The following is a 17,170-nucleotide window of genomic DNA, read 5'->3' on the forward strand; positions in this document are numbered from 1 at the left end:
TTCGATTTGTACCAGCAACCTTATTTTTTATTTTTACCTTATTTATTGATTTTTATAGCATCGATACGGAGGTTACAATCTTAATCTTGTTGTACTTGCACAGTGACAATAAAGATATTTCATTTCCATTCATTTCATCCAACCATGTGTAGGAAGAAACTGCAGGCGCTGGTTTACACTGAAGAGAGACACAGAATGCTGGAGTAACTCAGCGGGACAGGCAGCATCTCTGGATAGAAGGAATAGGTGACGTTTCGGGTCGAGACCCTTCTTCACACAGAAGTGTCTCGACCCAAACCTTCACCCATTCCTTCTCTCCAGAGTTGCTCCAGTATTTTGTGTGTGTCATCTACCAATGTTCTCCAGAGAGGCTGCCCAACCTGCCGAGATTCTCCCAACATTTTGCATCTTCCCTTATGTTACAAACCAGTAACTTATTCTCTCTCATATGCACAGTAATCCCATTGGTTTTACTACCGTCTGCCAACCTGCCAATTAAGCTAATAAATGGTGCATCTTTTGGACATAGGAGAGGTTGGAGGATATTCACACAGTCACAGTGAGAGGATGTAAACTCCAGACAGCACCGTATGTGAGGCTGCCGCAGCGGTGCATGCAGTGGAGCATGCTGCCTCACAGCGCCAGAGACCCAGGTACAATCCTGACCTCGGCTGCTGTCTGTGTGGAGTTTGCATGTTCTCTGTGTGAGCGCGCGGGTTGTCTCCGGTTTCCTACCGCAGCCCTAAAACCAGCGGGTTTGTGGATTAATTGGCCTCTGTAAATTGCAACTGTGCATCAGAAGTGGATGAGACAGTGGGAATAACATAGAGTTGGTGTGAATGGGTGATCGACAGTGGGCATTGACTTGGTGGGCCGAAGGACCCGATTCTATACTGTATCTCTAAACTACCTGTATCTCTAAACTACCAAAACTACCAGCTGGAACAGTGGACCCCGCAGTAATGCAAGGGGTAATATAATGCAACACACGTTCCATCTCGTGACTGTGACAAGGAGAAATTAGCCATGCTTCCTGCAACTTATTATTCCTCACTGTGTCGCCCACGTGTGGCTTTATCATTTAGTTTTTTTAGTTTAGTTTAGAGATACACTGCGGAAACAGGCCCTTCGGCCCACCGGGTCCGCGCCGACCAGCGATCCCCGCACGTTAACACTATCCTACACCCACTAGGGACAATATTTCACATTTACCAAGCCAATTAACCTACAAACCTGCACGTCTTTGGAGTGTGGGAGGAAACCAAAGATCTCGGAGAAAACCCACGCAGGTCACGGAGAGAACGTACAAACTCCATACAGACAGCACCCGTAGTCAGGATCGAACCCGGATCTCCGGCGCTGCATTCGCTGTAAGGCAGCAACTCTACCGCTGCGCCACCGTGCAGCCCTATTTCTTTCTAAACATGAGCACTGTGATCAAAGAATAAACATTAAAAGGGCACGGGGGAAATAGGAGGGGGCTGAGGATTGATCTTTACTCAGGAAAAATCAAACAGTGAGGAAATTACTTTGGTAGGTTAGATGGAGAGACATTTGGCTGGTGACTATTGCAGAGACTAAAGCAAGCAGCTACCGACAAAAGGACCAGAACATAACAAGAGGGCCGTGATGTTGCGGCTCGACAGGACACTGGCCAGACCACACTTCAAATATTGGGAGCAATTTTGAACCTCATCTCTGAGGAAGTACATGCCGGTGTTGGAGAGGGTCCAGAGGTTTACAAGAATGATCCCGGGGACAATTGGGTTAACGTACAATGAGCGTTTGTCGGCACTGGGCCTGTACTCACTGCAGTTCAGAAGGGTGAGGGGGGGACCCCATTGAAACGTACAGAATAGTGAAAGGCCTGGATAGAGTGGATGTGGAGAGGATGTTTCCACTGGTGGGAGAGTCTAGGACTAGAGGTCACAACCTGAATTAAGGGACGTTCTTTTACTAAGGAGATGAGGAGGAATTTCTTTAGTCAGAGGGTGGTGAATATGAGGAATTCTTTGCCACAGAAGGCTGTGGAGGCCAAGTCATTGGGTATTTTTAAGGCAGAGATAGATAGATTCTTGATTAGTACAATTGTCAGGGGTTATGGGGAGAAGGCAAAAGAATGGGGTTAGGAGGGAGAGATAGATCAGCCATGATTGAATGGCGGAGTAGATTTGATGGGCCAAATGGCCTGGTTCTACTCCTATTCCTTATGACTTTATGAGAGAGTGGTGAATCTGTTGAATTCATTGCCACAGACGGCTGAGGAGGCTAAATCTATGGATATTTTTAAAGTGGAGATTGACTCTGGGTGTCAACACACAATGGAAAAGGAAATAGATGCGGAGTTGAAGAGGAAGTAGGTGGTACAGAACAAAATTACTGGCATGGTCAGAGGAGCAACCAGCTCAGTTTTATGATGTATAGAGTCATAGAGTGATACAGCGTGGAAACAGGCCCTTCAGCCCAACATCCCCACACCGACCAACGTCCCAGCTACACTAGTCCCACCTGCCCGCAATTGGCCCATAAACCCTCCAAACCCGTCCTATCCATGTACCTGTCTAACTGTTTCTTAAACGTTGTGATAGTCCCAGCCTCAACTACCATCTCTGGCAGCTCGTTCCATTCCTTTGACTTTGGAGATACAGCTCAGAAACAGGCTCTTCAACCCACCGAGTCGTCACCGACCAATGATCGCTCCGTACACTAGCACTATCCTACACACCAGGGACAACTGTGGTGGATGTTTGTGTTAAATGTTATTTTATGTGGCTGTGTGCCTTGTTGCTTTTTACTTCGTATGGCTGTATGGTAACTCAAACTTCACTGCAGCACCTTAATTGGTACATGTGACAATAAATTGATCTTGAAATCTTGAGATCTTGAATTGAAAATTTACAGAAGCCAATTAACCCACAGTGTGGATCGCCCCGCACCTTTATTCCTCGGGGGGGGGGGCTCCCACAGCCGACCCCTCTCCTCCTCTCCTCCGGCCTCACTCCTCGCCCCCGTCATGGTCGCCGGCTCCCTCCATCACCCCCGCTCTCTGGTCGGCAAGGGGACGAGCGGGGGAGCAGCTCGGCGGCTCCCCCTGCAGGCCGCAGCCCGCCGGGGTCTGGCATTGACATGTGTCACGTTTGACCATTCACCGTGTAACATCTTGCCAGTCTTCACCTTGGAAACAACCCATGCTCCCGCTCACCTTGCTTCGGCTCAAACCGCGACTGGTAACTAGCCTCAGACTGGTAACAGTTCTCAGCAGGTCCCAGATGCCCGCTCATCCTGTACGCTCCGCAAATCAGACCCCTTCGCCCATTACCCATGCTGTGACACATGCTGACAGCCAGTTAACCAACAACTTGAATATATCCCTGTTTTCAACTCTCTCCACGACCCGACCCCCTTCCTTGATAAACCTTTTCCGATCCCTTTTCCCGTCTCCAACCTGCATCCTCTTCTTTTTATTAATGTATTCAATTATTTTAAAACAATATTTACAATACAATAAAACAAAACAGAACCCACTACCAGAATACAATACAAACAAATATACCAAATGGAACTATTATACAATCCCTACCCTTCCTCCTGCTCTTGGACCCCCCACCCACCCCCCCCCCCCCCCACCCCCGCCCGCCTTCTACCGTCACTAGATCTTTTTATTCACAACTACTGGTGCGTCATCAGCCGTCTTCAATTATAGATACTCTATATATCTCATAGAGGTGTATAAAATCATGAGAGGAATAGAACGGGTCGATACCCAGAGTCTCTTGCCCAGAGCAGGTGAATCGAGGACCAGAGGGCAAAGGTTTACGGTGAAGGGGAAAAGATTTAACAGGAATCTGAAGGATAACTTTTTCACACCAAGGGTGGTGGGTGTATGGAGCGAGCTGCCGGAGGAGGTAGTTGAGGCTGGGACTCTCCTACACAGGTAAACTTTCTGTATCGAGAAAACCTGGCTATAAATTTACAGGACAGCTTTAATATCTCTGGATATCTACCCGACCGCATTATTCAGGATGAGAATTAAGGTTAAAGACTGTCAAGTCCCCAAGAGCTGAAGGATTGTATTAAAGCTTTTGAAAGGAATTGGCTATAATCCTTTCCAAATTGCCTAGATTAGTCCCAGCAGATTAGAAAACTGCAAACATAATGCCCGTAATCAATAAAAGGAGTAAAAGACACTGCTGGGAACCACTTGCCAGTCAGCCGGACATTTGTCGTGGAGAAAAAGCATGGGAGTGCTTTACGAGGATATGGTACCAGGTTACTCAAAGACATCATCACAGTCAATGCAGTTTCATGAATGGGAGAGTGTTTGAGATTTTTGTTTATTTCTTTGAGGATGTAACCAGCAGGCTGGATAATGAGAGACAATGGACGCAGTGTTTTTCGAGTCCCAAAGGACAATTGCATCCACATGGAAGTTGGCAGACCACGATGAGGGTTCCAGGCATTAGCGGTGACCTAATAGCCCATATCTAGGATCAGTTCCCAGACGGAAGACAATCAGAATAAATGGGTCATTTTCAAGTTGAAACTAATGAGATGCCACAAGAATCAGAGTTGGGCCCTCAGCTATTTTGAATTTATTTAGTTTAGTTTAGAGACACAGCGTGGAAACAGGCCCCCTTGGCCCACCGAGACCGCGCCGACCAGCGATCCCCGCACACTGGGGACAATTCACAGAAGCCGATTAATCTACAGACCCGCACGTCTTTGGAGTGTGGGAGGAGACCGGAGCACCCGGAGAAAACCCACGCAGTCACGGAGAGAGCGTACAAACTCCGTACAGACAGCACCCGTAGTCAGGATGGAACCCGGGTCTCTGGCGCTGTGAGGCAGCAACTCTACCACTCCATCAACATGTAGCCTGAAGTGGGAACGGTCCATTAGTATGATTCCAGATACCAAGGGTAACTGAATAGGAAAGATCATGCAGATTATGCTCAGTTCTCTGGAGTTTAGAAGAATAACTTTATATGTTTAGTTTAGAAGAACATTTCTTCTGGCAGTGAGTCTAGAACTAGAGGGCATGGTGTTAGGATAAGGATCACCTATAAAGAGATTAGTTTGTCTTGGCATCGGGTCAGGTCGAGACATTGAGGACCTAAAGGACTGTTCCTGTGTGTTACTGTTCTGTGCCCTATTCAAAACACAAGGAGAAATGTCCATTCAGCAGGTTGTGAATCTTTGGAAGTTGCTGCCCTTCAGAGTCATAGAGTCATCGAGTGATACAGTGTGGAAACAGGCCCTTCGGCCCAACTTGCCCATACCGGCCAACAATGTCCCAGCTACCCTAGTCCCACTTGCCTGCGCTTGGTCCATAACCCTCCAAACCTGTCCTATCCATGTACCTGTCCAACTGTTTCTTCAACGGTGGGATAGTCCCAGCCTCAACTACCTCCTCTGGCAGCTTGATCCATATACCCACCACCCTCTGTGTGAAAAAGTTACCCCTCGGATTCCTATTAAATCTTTGCCTCCCTCACCTTAAACCTATGTGCTCTGGTCCTCGATTCCCCTACTCTGAGTAAAAGACTCTGTGCATCTACCCACAAAATGCTGGAGCAACTCAGCAGGTCTGGCAGCATCTCAGGAGAGAAGGAATGGGTGACGTTTCGGGTCGAGACCCTTCTTCAGACTGAAGACTGAAGAAGGGTCTCGACCCGAAACGTCACCCATTCCTTCTCTCCTGAGATGCTGCCTGACCCGCTGAGTAACTCCAGCATTTTGTGAATAAATACCTTCGATTTGTACCAGCATCTGCAGTTATTTTCTTACACTACCTGTGCATCTACCCGATCTATTCCTCCCATGATTTTGTATACAATCATTGAGTTACGAATGCTGAGTCATTAAATACAAGGGAAATTCATATTGATTGTGGGAACATCAGTGATAATGGGGAGCAGGCAGGTAGCTGGGATTGGATCAGCCATTACCTCATTACCTCATTACCTGGCGGTGGTCGTTCAGGGGACAGTACTACGCACAGTACTGGAGGGAGTACAGAGAAGGTTCACCAGATTGATTCCTGGGATGGCAGGACTTTCATATGAAGAAAGAGTGCATAGACTCGGCTTGTACTCGCTGGAATTTAGAAGACTGAGGGGGGATCTTATAGAAACATAAAAAATTCTTAAGGGGTTGGAGAGGCTAGATGCGGGAAGATTGTTCCCGATGTTGGGGGAGTCCAGAACCAGGGGTCACAGCTTAAGAATAAGGGGGAAGTCTTTTAGGACCGAGGTGAGAAAACATTTCTTCACACAGAGAATGGTGAGTCTGTGGAATTCTCTGCCACAGAAGGTAGTTGAGGCCAGTTCATTGGCTATATTTAAGAGGGAGTTAGATGTGGCCCTTGTGGCTAAAGGGATCAGGGGGTATGGAGAGAAGGCAGGAACAGGTTACTGAGCTGGATGATCAGCCATGATCATATTGAATGGCGGTGCAGGCTTGAAGGGCCAAATGGCCTACTCCTGCACCTATTTTCTATGTTTCTGCACCTGCCTCTGTCCCTGACGGTCTTGTTATTTAGCCTCGGTGACGCAGCAGCTCTGCCACCTGGTGGCATCGAACCGCAGCTGCAAGCGTCAACAACTGACCTGCAGTACGGTACACAAGAGAACACTGGAGCTGGGAGCTGCACGGGTGGGTTTTCCCGAGCTGCCATCTGCTTGCCAGCCGTGCGGGAGGGAAGTGCCTTTTGTGTGTGTGTGTGTGTGTGTGTGTGTTTACCGCTGAGAACCAGAGCTAAAAATACACCCCGGCTACAAGAGCAAACTTGTTTTTGTACACCACAGCGCTTTGGCAGGCTGTAGATGTCCCAGAACCTGGTAGAGCAAAGGAATTGCTTTCGAACGCAGTCATTATTCTGCAATGCAAACATCACGGCTCATTTCTACTCAGCAAGATCCAAAAGGAAATAGATTAATGTATTACTGATGTTTTTTGTGCTCAATTTTGGTCACCGTGGTCCGGCGTCTTGCAGCGTGGAAACAGGCCCTTCGGCCCAACTTGCCCATGCCGGCCGACATGTCCCATCTACACCAGTCTCACCTACCTGCGTTTGGCCCATATCCCTCTAAACCTGTCCTATCCATGTGTCTGTCTAATTGTTTCTTAAATGTTGCAATAGCCTCAACTACCTCCTCCAGCGGCTTGTACCATTTACCCACCACCAAAGACTTACAGGTATGTCGGTTAATTGGCTTGGTAAATGTAATAATTGTCCCTAGTGGGTATAGGAGAGTGTTAGTGTGCGGGGATCGCTGGTCGGCGCGGACCCGGTGGGCCGAAGGGCCTGTTTCTGCGCTGTATCTCTTAACGAAACGTTAAGCTGGAAAGGATGCAGAGAGGATTTACGAGGATGTTGCCAGGACTCGAGGGCCTGAGCTACAGGCTAGGACTTTATTCCTTAGAGTGCAGGAGGATGAGATCTTGCACAACTGTAACATAGTCTGAAGAAGGGTCTCGACCCGAAACGTCACCCAATCCTTCTCTCCCGAGGTGCTGCCTGACCCGCTGAGTTACTCCAACATTTTGTGTCTACCTTGTAACAAAACAGCGATACACACAAAATGCTGGAGTAACTCAGCGGGTCAGGCAGCATCTATGGAGATAAGACATAGTATCTCCTGATAGAAGGAATCGGTGATGCTTCAGGAGAAATGGAGTAGGTGACGTTTTGGGTCAGAACCCTTCTTCAGGCTGAGAGAGAGGGAGCAGTGAGAAAGTGTGTTGCAGAACTCCAGGAGAGAGGAGGAGAACTTCTTCAAAGTGGCCGAACATTGAGGAGCTTTCACAGCAGAGCAAACAAAATGTGTAGGAAGGAACTGAAGGTAATCATGCAGGTACAGCAGGCAGTGAAGAAATCTAATGGCATGTTGGCCTTCATCGCAAGAGGATTTGAGTGCAGGAGCAAGGAGGTCCTACTGCAGTTGTAGATCTATGTTTCTATGAACTGCAGATGCTGGATTATACTTTGAAAATAGACACAAAATGCTGGTGTCTCTGGAGAAAAGGAATAGTGACATTTGAAAGGGTTCAGAAAAGATTTACGAGGATGTTGCCAGGACTAGAGGGTGTGAGCTACAGGGAGAGGTTGAGCAGGCTGGGTCTCTATTCCATGGAGCATAGGAGGATGAGGGGTGATCTTACAGAGGTGTACAAAATCATGAGAGGAATAGATCGGGTAGATGCACAGAGTCTTTTACCCAGACTAGGGGAAATCGAGGACCAGAGGAAATCGAGGACCAGAGGACACAGGTTCAAGGTGAAGGGGAAAAGATTTAATAGGAATCCGAGGGGTAACTTTTTCACACAGAGGGTGGTGGGTGCATGGAACAAACTGCCAGAGGAGGTAGTCGAGGCTGGGACTATCCCATCGTTTAAGAAACAGTTGGACAGGTACATGGATAGGACAGGTTTGGAGGGATATGGACCAAGCGCAGGCAAGTGGGACTAGGGTAGCTGGACATTGTTGGCCGGTGTGGGCGAGTTGGGCCGAAGGGCCTGTTTCCACACTGTATCACTCTATGACTCTATTTCTGGTTAGAACCCTTCTTCAGACTGCAGCATAATGACCCAACTTCAAACTCAAATGGAATGTTGGCCTTCATAACAAGGGGTTGAGTATAGGAGCAAAGAGGTCCTTCTGCAGTTGTATAGGGCCCTAGTGAGACCGCACCTGGAGTACTGTGTGCAGTTTTGGTCTCCAAATTTGAGGAAGGATATTCTTGCTATTGAGGCCGTGCAGCGTAGGTTCACCAGGTTAATTCCCGGAATGGCGGGACTGTCATATGTAGAAATACTGGAGCGACTAGGCTTGTATGCACTGGAAATTAGAAGGACGAGAGGGGATCTTATCGAAACATATAAGATTATTAAGGGGTTGGACACATTAGAGGCAGGAAACATGTTCCCAATGTTGGGGGAGTCCCGAACCAGGGGCCACAGTTTAAGAATAAGGGATAGGCCATTTAGAACGGAGATGAGGAAAAACTTTTTCAGTCAGAGAGTTGTAAATCTGTGGAATTCTCTGCCTCAGAAGGCGGTGGAGGCCAATTCTCTGAATGCATTCAAGAGAGAGCTGGATAGAGCTCTTAAGGATAGCGGAGTCAGGGGGTATGGGGAGAAGGCAGGAACGGGGTACTGATTGAGAATGATCAGCCATGATCACATTGAATGGTGGTATTGGCACGAAGGGCTGAATGGCCTCCTCCTGCACCTATTGTCTATATGTAAAGGCAGATGGCGATATGGCCTGGGGGTCTGGCGAGCGGCTGACCCACCTTGCGTAGCTCCTTCCTTGCTATGTGCTTGTCATCGTCTTTCCAGAAGGCATCTTCCAGCTCCCTCCGCAGCTTGGCATCTGCTGCTGCCTTTACATCCGCCTTCCGCGTTCGGGCAGCCGCTGACTTGCTGTTTTCTCCCTGGAACTTCTTGGGCATCCCTTCTGCTACCACCAGCTGCAGGTAACAGGGCACAGGAGTCAGGCCACAGACACAGCACGGGGTGCAGAGCGCAGACACACTCACAGAGAGACACTCACAGAGAGACACACTCACACACCTAGAGACACACACTCACAGAGAGACACACTCACACACCAGAGACACACACTCACAGAGAGACACTCACAGAGAGACACACTCACACACCTAGCTTGGCCCGCTGTGGACCGTCTGGTGTGGCCTGCAACCACAACAACCTGACTGCGGGCGAGGACAGCAGGAGAAGGGAAAGACATTGTGGCCTTCCATCACAGTGAGGAGAGGACTGGAGGAGACTCACTGTGATGGATGTTTCTTTTTTGTGTGTTTTTGGGGTTGGGTAATTTGAATGCCTATTTAATGCTTTTATTGTTGGACTGTGTTTTGGGGGTTTTTGGGGTTGTGTAATTTTAATGCTTATTTAATGCTTTTATTGTTGGACTGTGGGTGACTGAATTTCGTCCAATATTGGATGACAAATAAAGCTATCTTGAATCTTGAATCTTGAATCTAGAGATACACACTCAGAGAGACACACTCACACACCTAGAGACACACACACACACCAGAGACACACACTCACACACCTAGAGACACACTCACACACCAGAGACACACACTCACACACCTAGAGACACACTCACACACCTAGAGACACACTCAGAGACACGCTCACACACCTAGAGACACACTCAGAGAGACACACTCACACACCTAGAGATACACACTCGCAGAGAGACACACTCACACACCTAGAGACATACACTCACACACCAGAGACACACACTCACACACCTAGAGACACACTCACACACCTAGAGACACACTCAGAGACACGCTCACACACCTAGAGACACACTCAGAGAGACACACTCACACACCAAGAGATACACACTCGCAGAGAGACACACTCACACACCTAGACACACAGAGAGACACGCTCACACACCTAGAGACACACTCACACACCTAGAGACACTCAGAGAGACACACTCACACGCCAGAGACACACACTCAGAGACATGCTCACACACCTAGAGATACACACTCACAGAGACACACTCACACACCTAGAGACACACACTCACAGAGAGACACGCTCACACACCTAGAGGCACACACTCACACACCCAGAGACACACTCACACGCCAGAGATCAGCCATGCTCATATTAATAGACAATGGACAATAGGTGTAGGAGGAGGCCATTCGGCCCTTCGAGCCAGCACTGCCATTCAATGTGATCATGGCTGATCATTCTCAATCAGTACCCCGTTCCTGCCTTCTCCCCATAACCCCTTGTTTGTGACTGAACTTCAGCCAAAACGGTTCACGATAGCGCGACAATTTTAGGCCCACCTTACTCACCATCGCCACTTTAGTGATAATGCAAGTAGTTTTATTGAAATCGGTGTTATATTTTTTAAGTTATTCCCATTTTTAAATTTAAATGGGGGGGGAGGGGGGAAGGGGGGAGTGGGGAAGTAGGGAGAGGGGGTTGAGGAGAGAGGGGGGGAGGACAGGGTGCTGCACCAATGCAGGAGAGGTTTGGGCCCAATGGGTCCACTTGGTCTAGTATTAGGGGTTGGTTAGGGGGCGGCACGGTGGCGCAGCGGTAGAGTTGCTGCCTTACAGTGAATGCAGCGCTGGAGACTCGGGTTCGATCCTGACTACGGGTGCTGTACTGTACGGAGTTTGTACGTTCTCCCCGTGACCTGCGTGGGTTTTCTCCGAGATCTTCGGTTTCCTCCCACACTCCAAAGACGTGCAGGTATGTAGGTTAATTGGCTTGGCAAATGTTTTGTTTTTTTAATTGTCCCTAGTGTGTGTAGGTTAGTGTTAATGTGCGGGGATCGCTGGGCGGTGCGGACCCGGTGGGCCGAAGGGCCTGTTTGCGCGCTGTATCTCTAAATCTAAATCTAAAAAAATCAACTCTTTAAGTGTTGGAAGGACCTGCAGATGCTGGTTTAAATCGAAGGTAGACACAAAATGCTGGAGTAACTCAGCGGGAGAACTCTGAAGAAGGGTCTCGACCCAAAACGTCACCCATTCCTCCTCAACTATTTATAATCTGTGGGGACAACTTGGAGAAAGGAATAGAGTTCACGGCAGCCAAAATTACCAATGGTATAAAGATAAACGAGTTTAAAAATTATCATAAGAACACAAGGTTCTCGGAAAGATAGTTGAGTGTGAATGAGCAACAAGTGGTCAATTGTAATACAATGTGGGAAAATGAGGTGGTCCACTTTCAAAGGAGGAAATCATGGTCGTGAGTTGAAGGAGCAGAATTAGTCCATTCGGCCCATCGAGTCTCCTCTGCCATTCAATCATGGCTGATCTATCTTTCCCTCTCAGCCTCATTCTTCCGCCTTCTCCCCTTAACCCTCAGCCTTAAATATATCCACTGACTCGGCCTCCCCCCAGCCGACTGTGGCAACGAATCCCACAGATTCACCATCCTTTGACTAAAGAAGGAAGCAGCTAATTATTAGTTGAACGGGGCAACACGACAAAAACGGGTGCAGTACTCACTGGATGCAGTACTCAGAAGGATGAGGGGGGGGGGGGGGGTAGGGGGGCTCACTGAAACGTACAGAATAGTGAAAGGCCTGGATAGAGTGGATGTGAAGAGGATGTTTCCACTAGTGGGAGAGTCTAGGACCAGAGGTCACAGCCTCAGAATTAAAGAGCGCTCTTTTAGGAAGGAGATGAGGAGGAATTAAAGGACGTTCCTTCAGGTCATAGGGTGGTGAATCTGTGGAATTCTTTGCCACAGACAGCTGTGGAGGCCAAGTCAGTGGATATTTTTAAGGCAGAGATAGATTCTTGATTGGTATGGGTGTCAGGCGTTATGGGGAGAAGGCAGGAGAATGGGGTTAGGTGGGAGAGATAGATCAGCCATGATTGAATGGCGTAGACTTGATGGGCCAAATGGCCTAATTCTGCTCCTATCACTTATTATCTTATGAACTACACGTCAGATCATTTCCTCAGTGGATATATCTAGAATTGGGGTGAAGTTATGGGGTTGTCTATTCGGATGGAAATAAGGAGGAATTTATTCTCTTCTCTTCGAGTTATAAATCTTTGATATTCTCTGACCCAGAAAGAGGCAGAATCATTTAGTATATTCAAGGCTTAGTTCAACAGATACTAAAACCTCTCCCCCTGTCTACTAAAACTGCAATGGAATCAAATGGTGTGGAGAGACAGATAATATAATAATAATAATAATATATTCCTTTATTTGTCCCACACTGGGGAAATTTGCAGTGTCACAGCAGCAAGTGGATAGCAAGAGAAATTCATTATAAATACAAGTAAAGACAAGGATAATTGTCATCATTTACTGTGTTTTTTTTTTACTGTTACTGTTCACTGGTCTGTTGACTGGTCTGCTGGGAGCAGTGCTGGTTGTGCAGCCTCACAGCAGCGGGAAGGAAGGACCTCCTATATCTCTCCTTCACGCACTTGGGGTGAAGGAGTCTGTCACTGAAGGAGCTACCCAGTGCAGTGACAGTGTTAGCTTTGCCATCACCCTCCTCTCTCCCACCGCCTGCACTGAGTCGAGGGGGCAACCCAGGACAGAGCTGGCCTTCCTGACCAGCTTGTCGAGTCTCTTCCCCTCCGCCGCTGAGATGCTGCTGCTCCAGCAGACCACTCCATAGAAGATGGCTGATGCAACCACCGTGTTGTAGAAGGTCCTTAGGAGTGCCCCCTCACAGAGAAACACACGGAGTAGGAATTGCAGGCAGATTTACAATACTAACAGTGGCGTTCAAGAAGCTTTTGAATAGGCACATGGAAATGCAGGGAATAGAGGGATATAGATCACTTGCAGGCAGATGAGATCAGTTTAGTTTATTGTCACGTGTACCGAGGAACTGTGAAAAGCTTCTTTGTTGCGTGCTAACCAGTCAGCAGAATGACTGTACATGATTACAATCGAGCTGCCCACAGTGTACTGATACAGGATAAAGGGAATAATGTTTAGTGCAGGATAAAGTCCAGTAAAGTCTGATTAAGGATAGTTTGAGTGTCTTCAATGAGGTAGATGGTAGTTCAGGACCCTGTCTAGTTGATGATAGGGTGGTTTATTTGCCTGATAACAGCCGGGAAGAAACTGTCCCTGAATCTGGAGGTGTGCGTTTTCACACTTCTGTACCTCATGCCTGATGGGAGAGGGGAGAAGAGGGAGTGGCCGGGGTGAGACTGGTCTTTGATTATGCTGCTGGCCTTGCCGAGGCAGCGTGAGGTGCAGATGGTTCAGCTTGGTATTATGTTCGGCACTGGCGGGAAATCCCGGAATGGCGGGACTGTCATACGTTGAAAGACTGGAACGACTAGGCTTGAGGAATTTTTTTTTCAGTCAGAGAGTTATGAATCTGTGGAATTCTCTGCCTCAGAAGGCAGTGGAGGCCAATTCTCTGAATGCATTCAAGAGAGAGCTAGATAGAGCTCTTAAGGATAGCGGAGTCAGGGGGTATGGGGAGAAGGCAGGAACGGGGTACTGATTGAGAATGATTAGCCATGATCACATTGAATGGCGGTGCTGGCTCAAAGGGCCGAATGGCCTCCTCCTGCGCCTATTGTCGATTGTCTATTGACATTGTGGATTGAAGGGCAGATTATTGTGTTGTACTTATTCCTCCTTCCCAGTTCTTGTGTTTTAGCATTAACCAGTCAGCATTTACACAATGGGATGATAAGTCTCCTCCTATCTCATGAAGCATTGTCATTTTAAATAACGCTTTAACTTTCTAAACATCGGACATCAGAAGAAACTAGGCCGGGTCAGGCTCCATCAGTTAGAGCAGGGGAAGGGTGGGAAGGAACTGCAGATGCTGGTTTAGACTGAGGATAGACACAAAATGCTGGAGTAACTCAGCGGGTCAGACAGCATCCCTAGGGAAAGAAACAGGTCGAGATCCTTCTTCAGTCGAGTCAGGGTAAAGGGAAATGAGAGATATACATGGTGATGTAGAGAGACCAAACAAATGAATGAACTATATGCAAAAAAGTAACAATGCTAAAGGAAACAGGCCATTGTGACCTGTGTGTTAGGTGAGAACGAGACTCAACAAGAAGACTTTGAAGCTGGTACGACTTGAGTGGGGGAGGGATGAAGAGGGGATGCAAGGCTATGGAGGGAACATGGATAGGAACAGGAGAAGGGAACAGGTGGCAGCTGTGAAGACTAATACAATGTGGTATAAAGGGCAAGTACCATTCAGGAAACTCAACATTCCAACTCTGTCCCCCAGTTTTCATCGTCCAAAAGATGCACGGGTTGGTGGATACATTGGCTAGTGTACGGAGACGGTGGAAGAATCAAGATGGGATTGCTGGGCACGTGAGAGAGAATACGTAAACAGTCCATAAAAATAATGGAAGACACAAATTGCTGGAGTAACTCAGCGGGTCAGGCAGCATCTGTGGAGAACATGGATAGGTGACGTTTCACAGAGTGCTGGAGTAACTCAGCGGGTCAGGCAGCATCTGTGGAGAACATGGATAGGTGATGTTTTGGGTCGAGGTCCTGCATCGGTCTGAAGGATCCCGAATAGAAACATCACCTGTCTATGTTTTTCCAGAGATGCTGCCTGACCCACTGAGTTACTCCAGCACTCTGTGAAACGTCACCTATCCATGTTCTCCACAGATGCTGCCTGACCCGCTGAGTTACTCCAGCATTTTGTCCACTTGAGTCAACCATGTTTCAACATTTTCAGCAGGATCTGGCGGAGGTCAAGCTGAGCTGAATGAGTTAGTATTATTGGCACATCCTGAAGTGAAACAATGCAAGAATGAAAAGCACAGGATTTGGAAATCCATGCTTCAGTGCTCTGCCAAGCACATACCAGGTTGTGCAAGCCATGATTAATAATAGAAACTGAACCAAACAGCATCATGGACCACTCAACCATCATGACTTTGCTCTTTGTAATAGCTCTCCAATCGGTCCCATGGCCAGTGCTTCCCTCAGGCCAGCAACTTGATGTTTCTAGTATTTATTATCCAATTCTCTTTGAAAGCTGAACTTTTTCTCGGCAAAAGATATTCAACATAGTTTTTATCATCCAAACATAACATGGGTTTTATCCAAGGTAGACACAAAAAGCTGGAGTAACTCAGCGGGACAGGTAGAATCTCTGGAGAGAAGGAATAAGAGAAGGAATAGGTGACGTATTGGGTCAATAGACAATGGACAATAGGTGTAGGAGGAGGCCATTCGGCCATTCGGCCCTTCGAGCCAGCACCGCCATTCAATGTGATCATGGCTGATCATTCTCAATCAGTACCCCGTTCCTGCCTTCTCCACATACCCCCTGACTCCTCTATCCTTAAGAGCTCTATCTAGCTCTCTCTTGAATGCATTCAGAGAATTGGCCACAGATTCACAACTCTCTGACTGAAAATGTTTTTCCTCATCTCCGTTCTAAATGGCCTACCCCTTATTCTTAAACTGTGGCCCCTTGTTCTGGACTCCCCCAACATTGGGAACATGTTTCCTGCCTCTAACGTGTCCAACCCCTTAATAATCTTATACGTTTCGATAAGATCCCCTCTCATCCTTCTAAATTCCAGTGTATACAAGCCTAGTCGCTCCAGTCTTTCAACATATGACAGTCCCGCCATCCCAGGAATTAACCTAGTAAACCTATGCTGCACGCCTTCAATAGCAAGAATATCCTTCCTCAAATTTGGAGACCAAAACTGCACACAGTACTCCAGGTGCGGTCTCACTAGGGCCCTGTACAACTGCAGAAGGACCTCTTTGCTCCTATACTCAACCCCTTGTTATGAAGGCCAACATTCCATTGACCCTTCAGACAGGTATGAGTGAAGTGATCGGCAGCAGGTGGGCTGAGAATACAGTGCTGGGGAGCATATCATATCATATCATATATATACAGCGCGGAAACAGGCCTTTTCGGCCCACCAAGTCCGCGCCGCCCAGCGATCCCCGCACACTAACACTATTAACACTATCCTACACACTAGGGACAATTTTTACATTTACCCAGCCAATTTGCCTACATACCTGTACGTCTTTGGAGCATTAGAGTAATGGAAATGGGTAGTCATATTATTTCTACGTTCATGAACTTTTAAAGCTGAGCTACGGCACTAAAGATATGAACAATCTGATACAGTTTCAGACAACTGCCAAGGGGTAAAATGGAGTCGAACAACATACATTTCAGGAACAAAGATTTGTCTTCCGTCTGTCCTCGAGTGAGATAAAAGCAGTTTCTGTACACCGACTGTCGCTGGCAATCAGTTTGACAATCTCATTTGACGGGAATGAGTAGGTTAACCTGTGATGAGCGTTTGTCAGCACTGGGCCTGCACTCGCTGGAGTTTAGAAGAATGAGGGAGGACCTCAATGAACATACAGAATAGTGAAAGACTTGGATCGAGTGGATGTGGAGAGGATGTTTCCACTAGTGGGAGAGTCCAGGACTAGAGGTCACAGCCTCAGAATTAAAGGACTTTCCTTTAGGAAGATGAGGAGAAATTTCTTTAGTCAGAGGGTGGTGAATCTGTGGAATTATTTGACAAATAGACAATGGGTGCAGGAGGCCATTCTGCCCTTCGAGCCAGCACCACCATTCAATGTGATCATGGCTGATCATTCTCAATCAGTACCCCGTTCCTGCCTTCTC

General features: G+C 47.6%; 1 protein-coding gene across 1 annotated transcript in view; it reads right to left on the reverse strand.

The window, feature by feature from the left end:
* ccdc124 (coiled-coil domain containing 124) overlaps window positions 1-17,170 on the reverse strand; it is a 46,529-nt gene that overhangs the window by 19,813 nt on the left and 9,546 nt on the right. Inside the window, exon 2 of the mRNA XM_078423786.1 lies at window positions 9,297-9,473. Coding sequence (XP_078279912.1) covers window positions 9,297-9,455 — 159 coding nt within the window. The 5' untranslated portion in view covers window positions 9,456-9,473. The remainder of the gene's footprint in view (window positions 1-9,296; window positions 9,474-17,170) is intronic.

Source organism: Rhinoraja longicauda, chromosome 28 (assembly GCF_053455715.1).
Source record: "Rhinoraja longicauda isolate Sanriku21f chromosome 28, sRhiLon1.1, whole genome shotgun sequence".
Taxonomy (NCBI): Eukaryota; Metazoa; Chordata; class Chondrichthyes; order Rajiformes; family Arhynchobatidae; genus Rhinoraja; species Rhinoraja longicauda.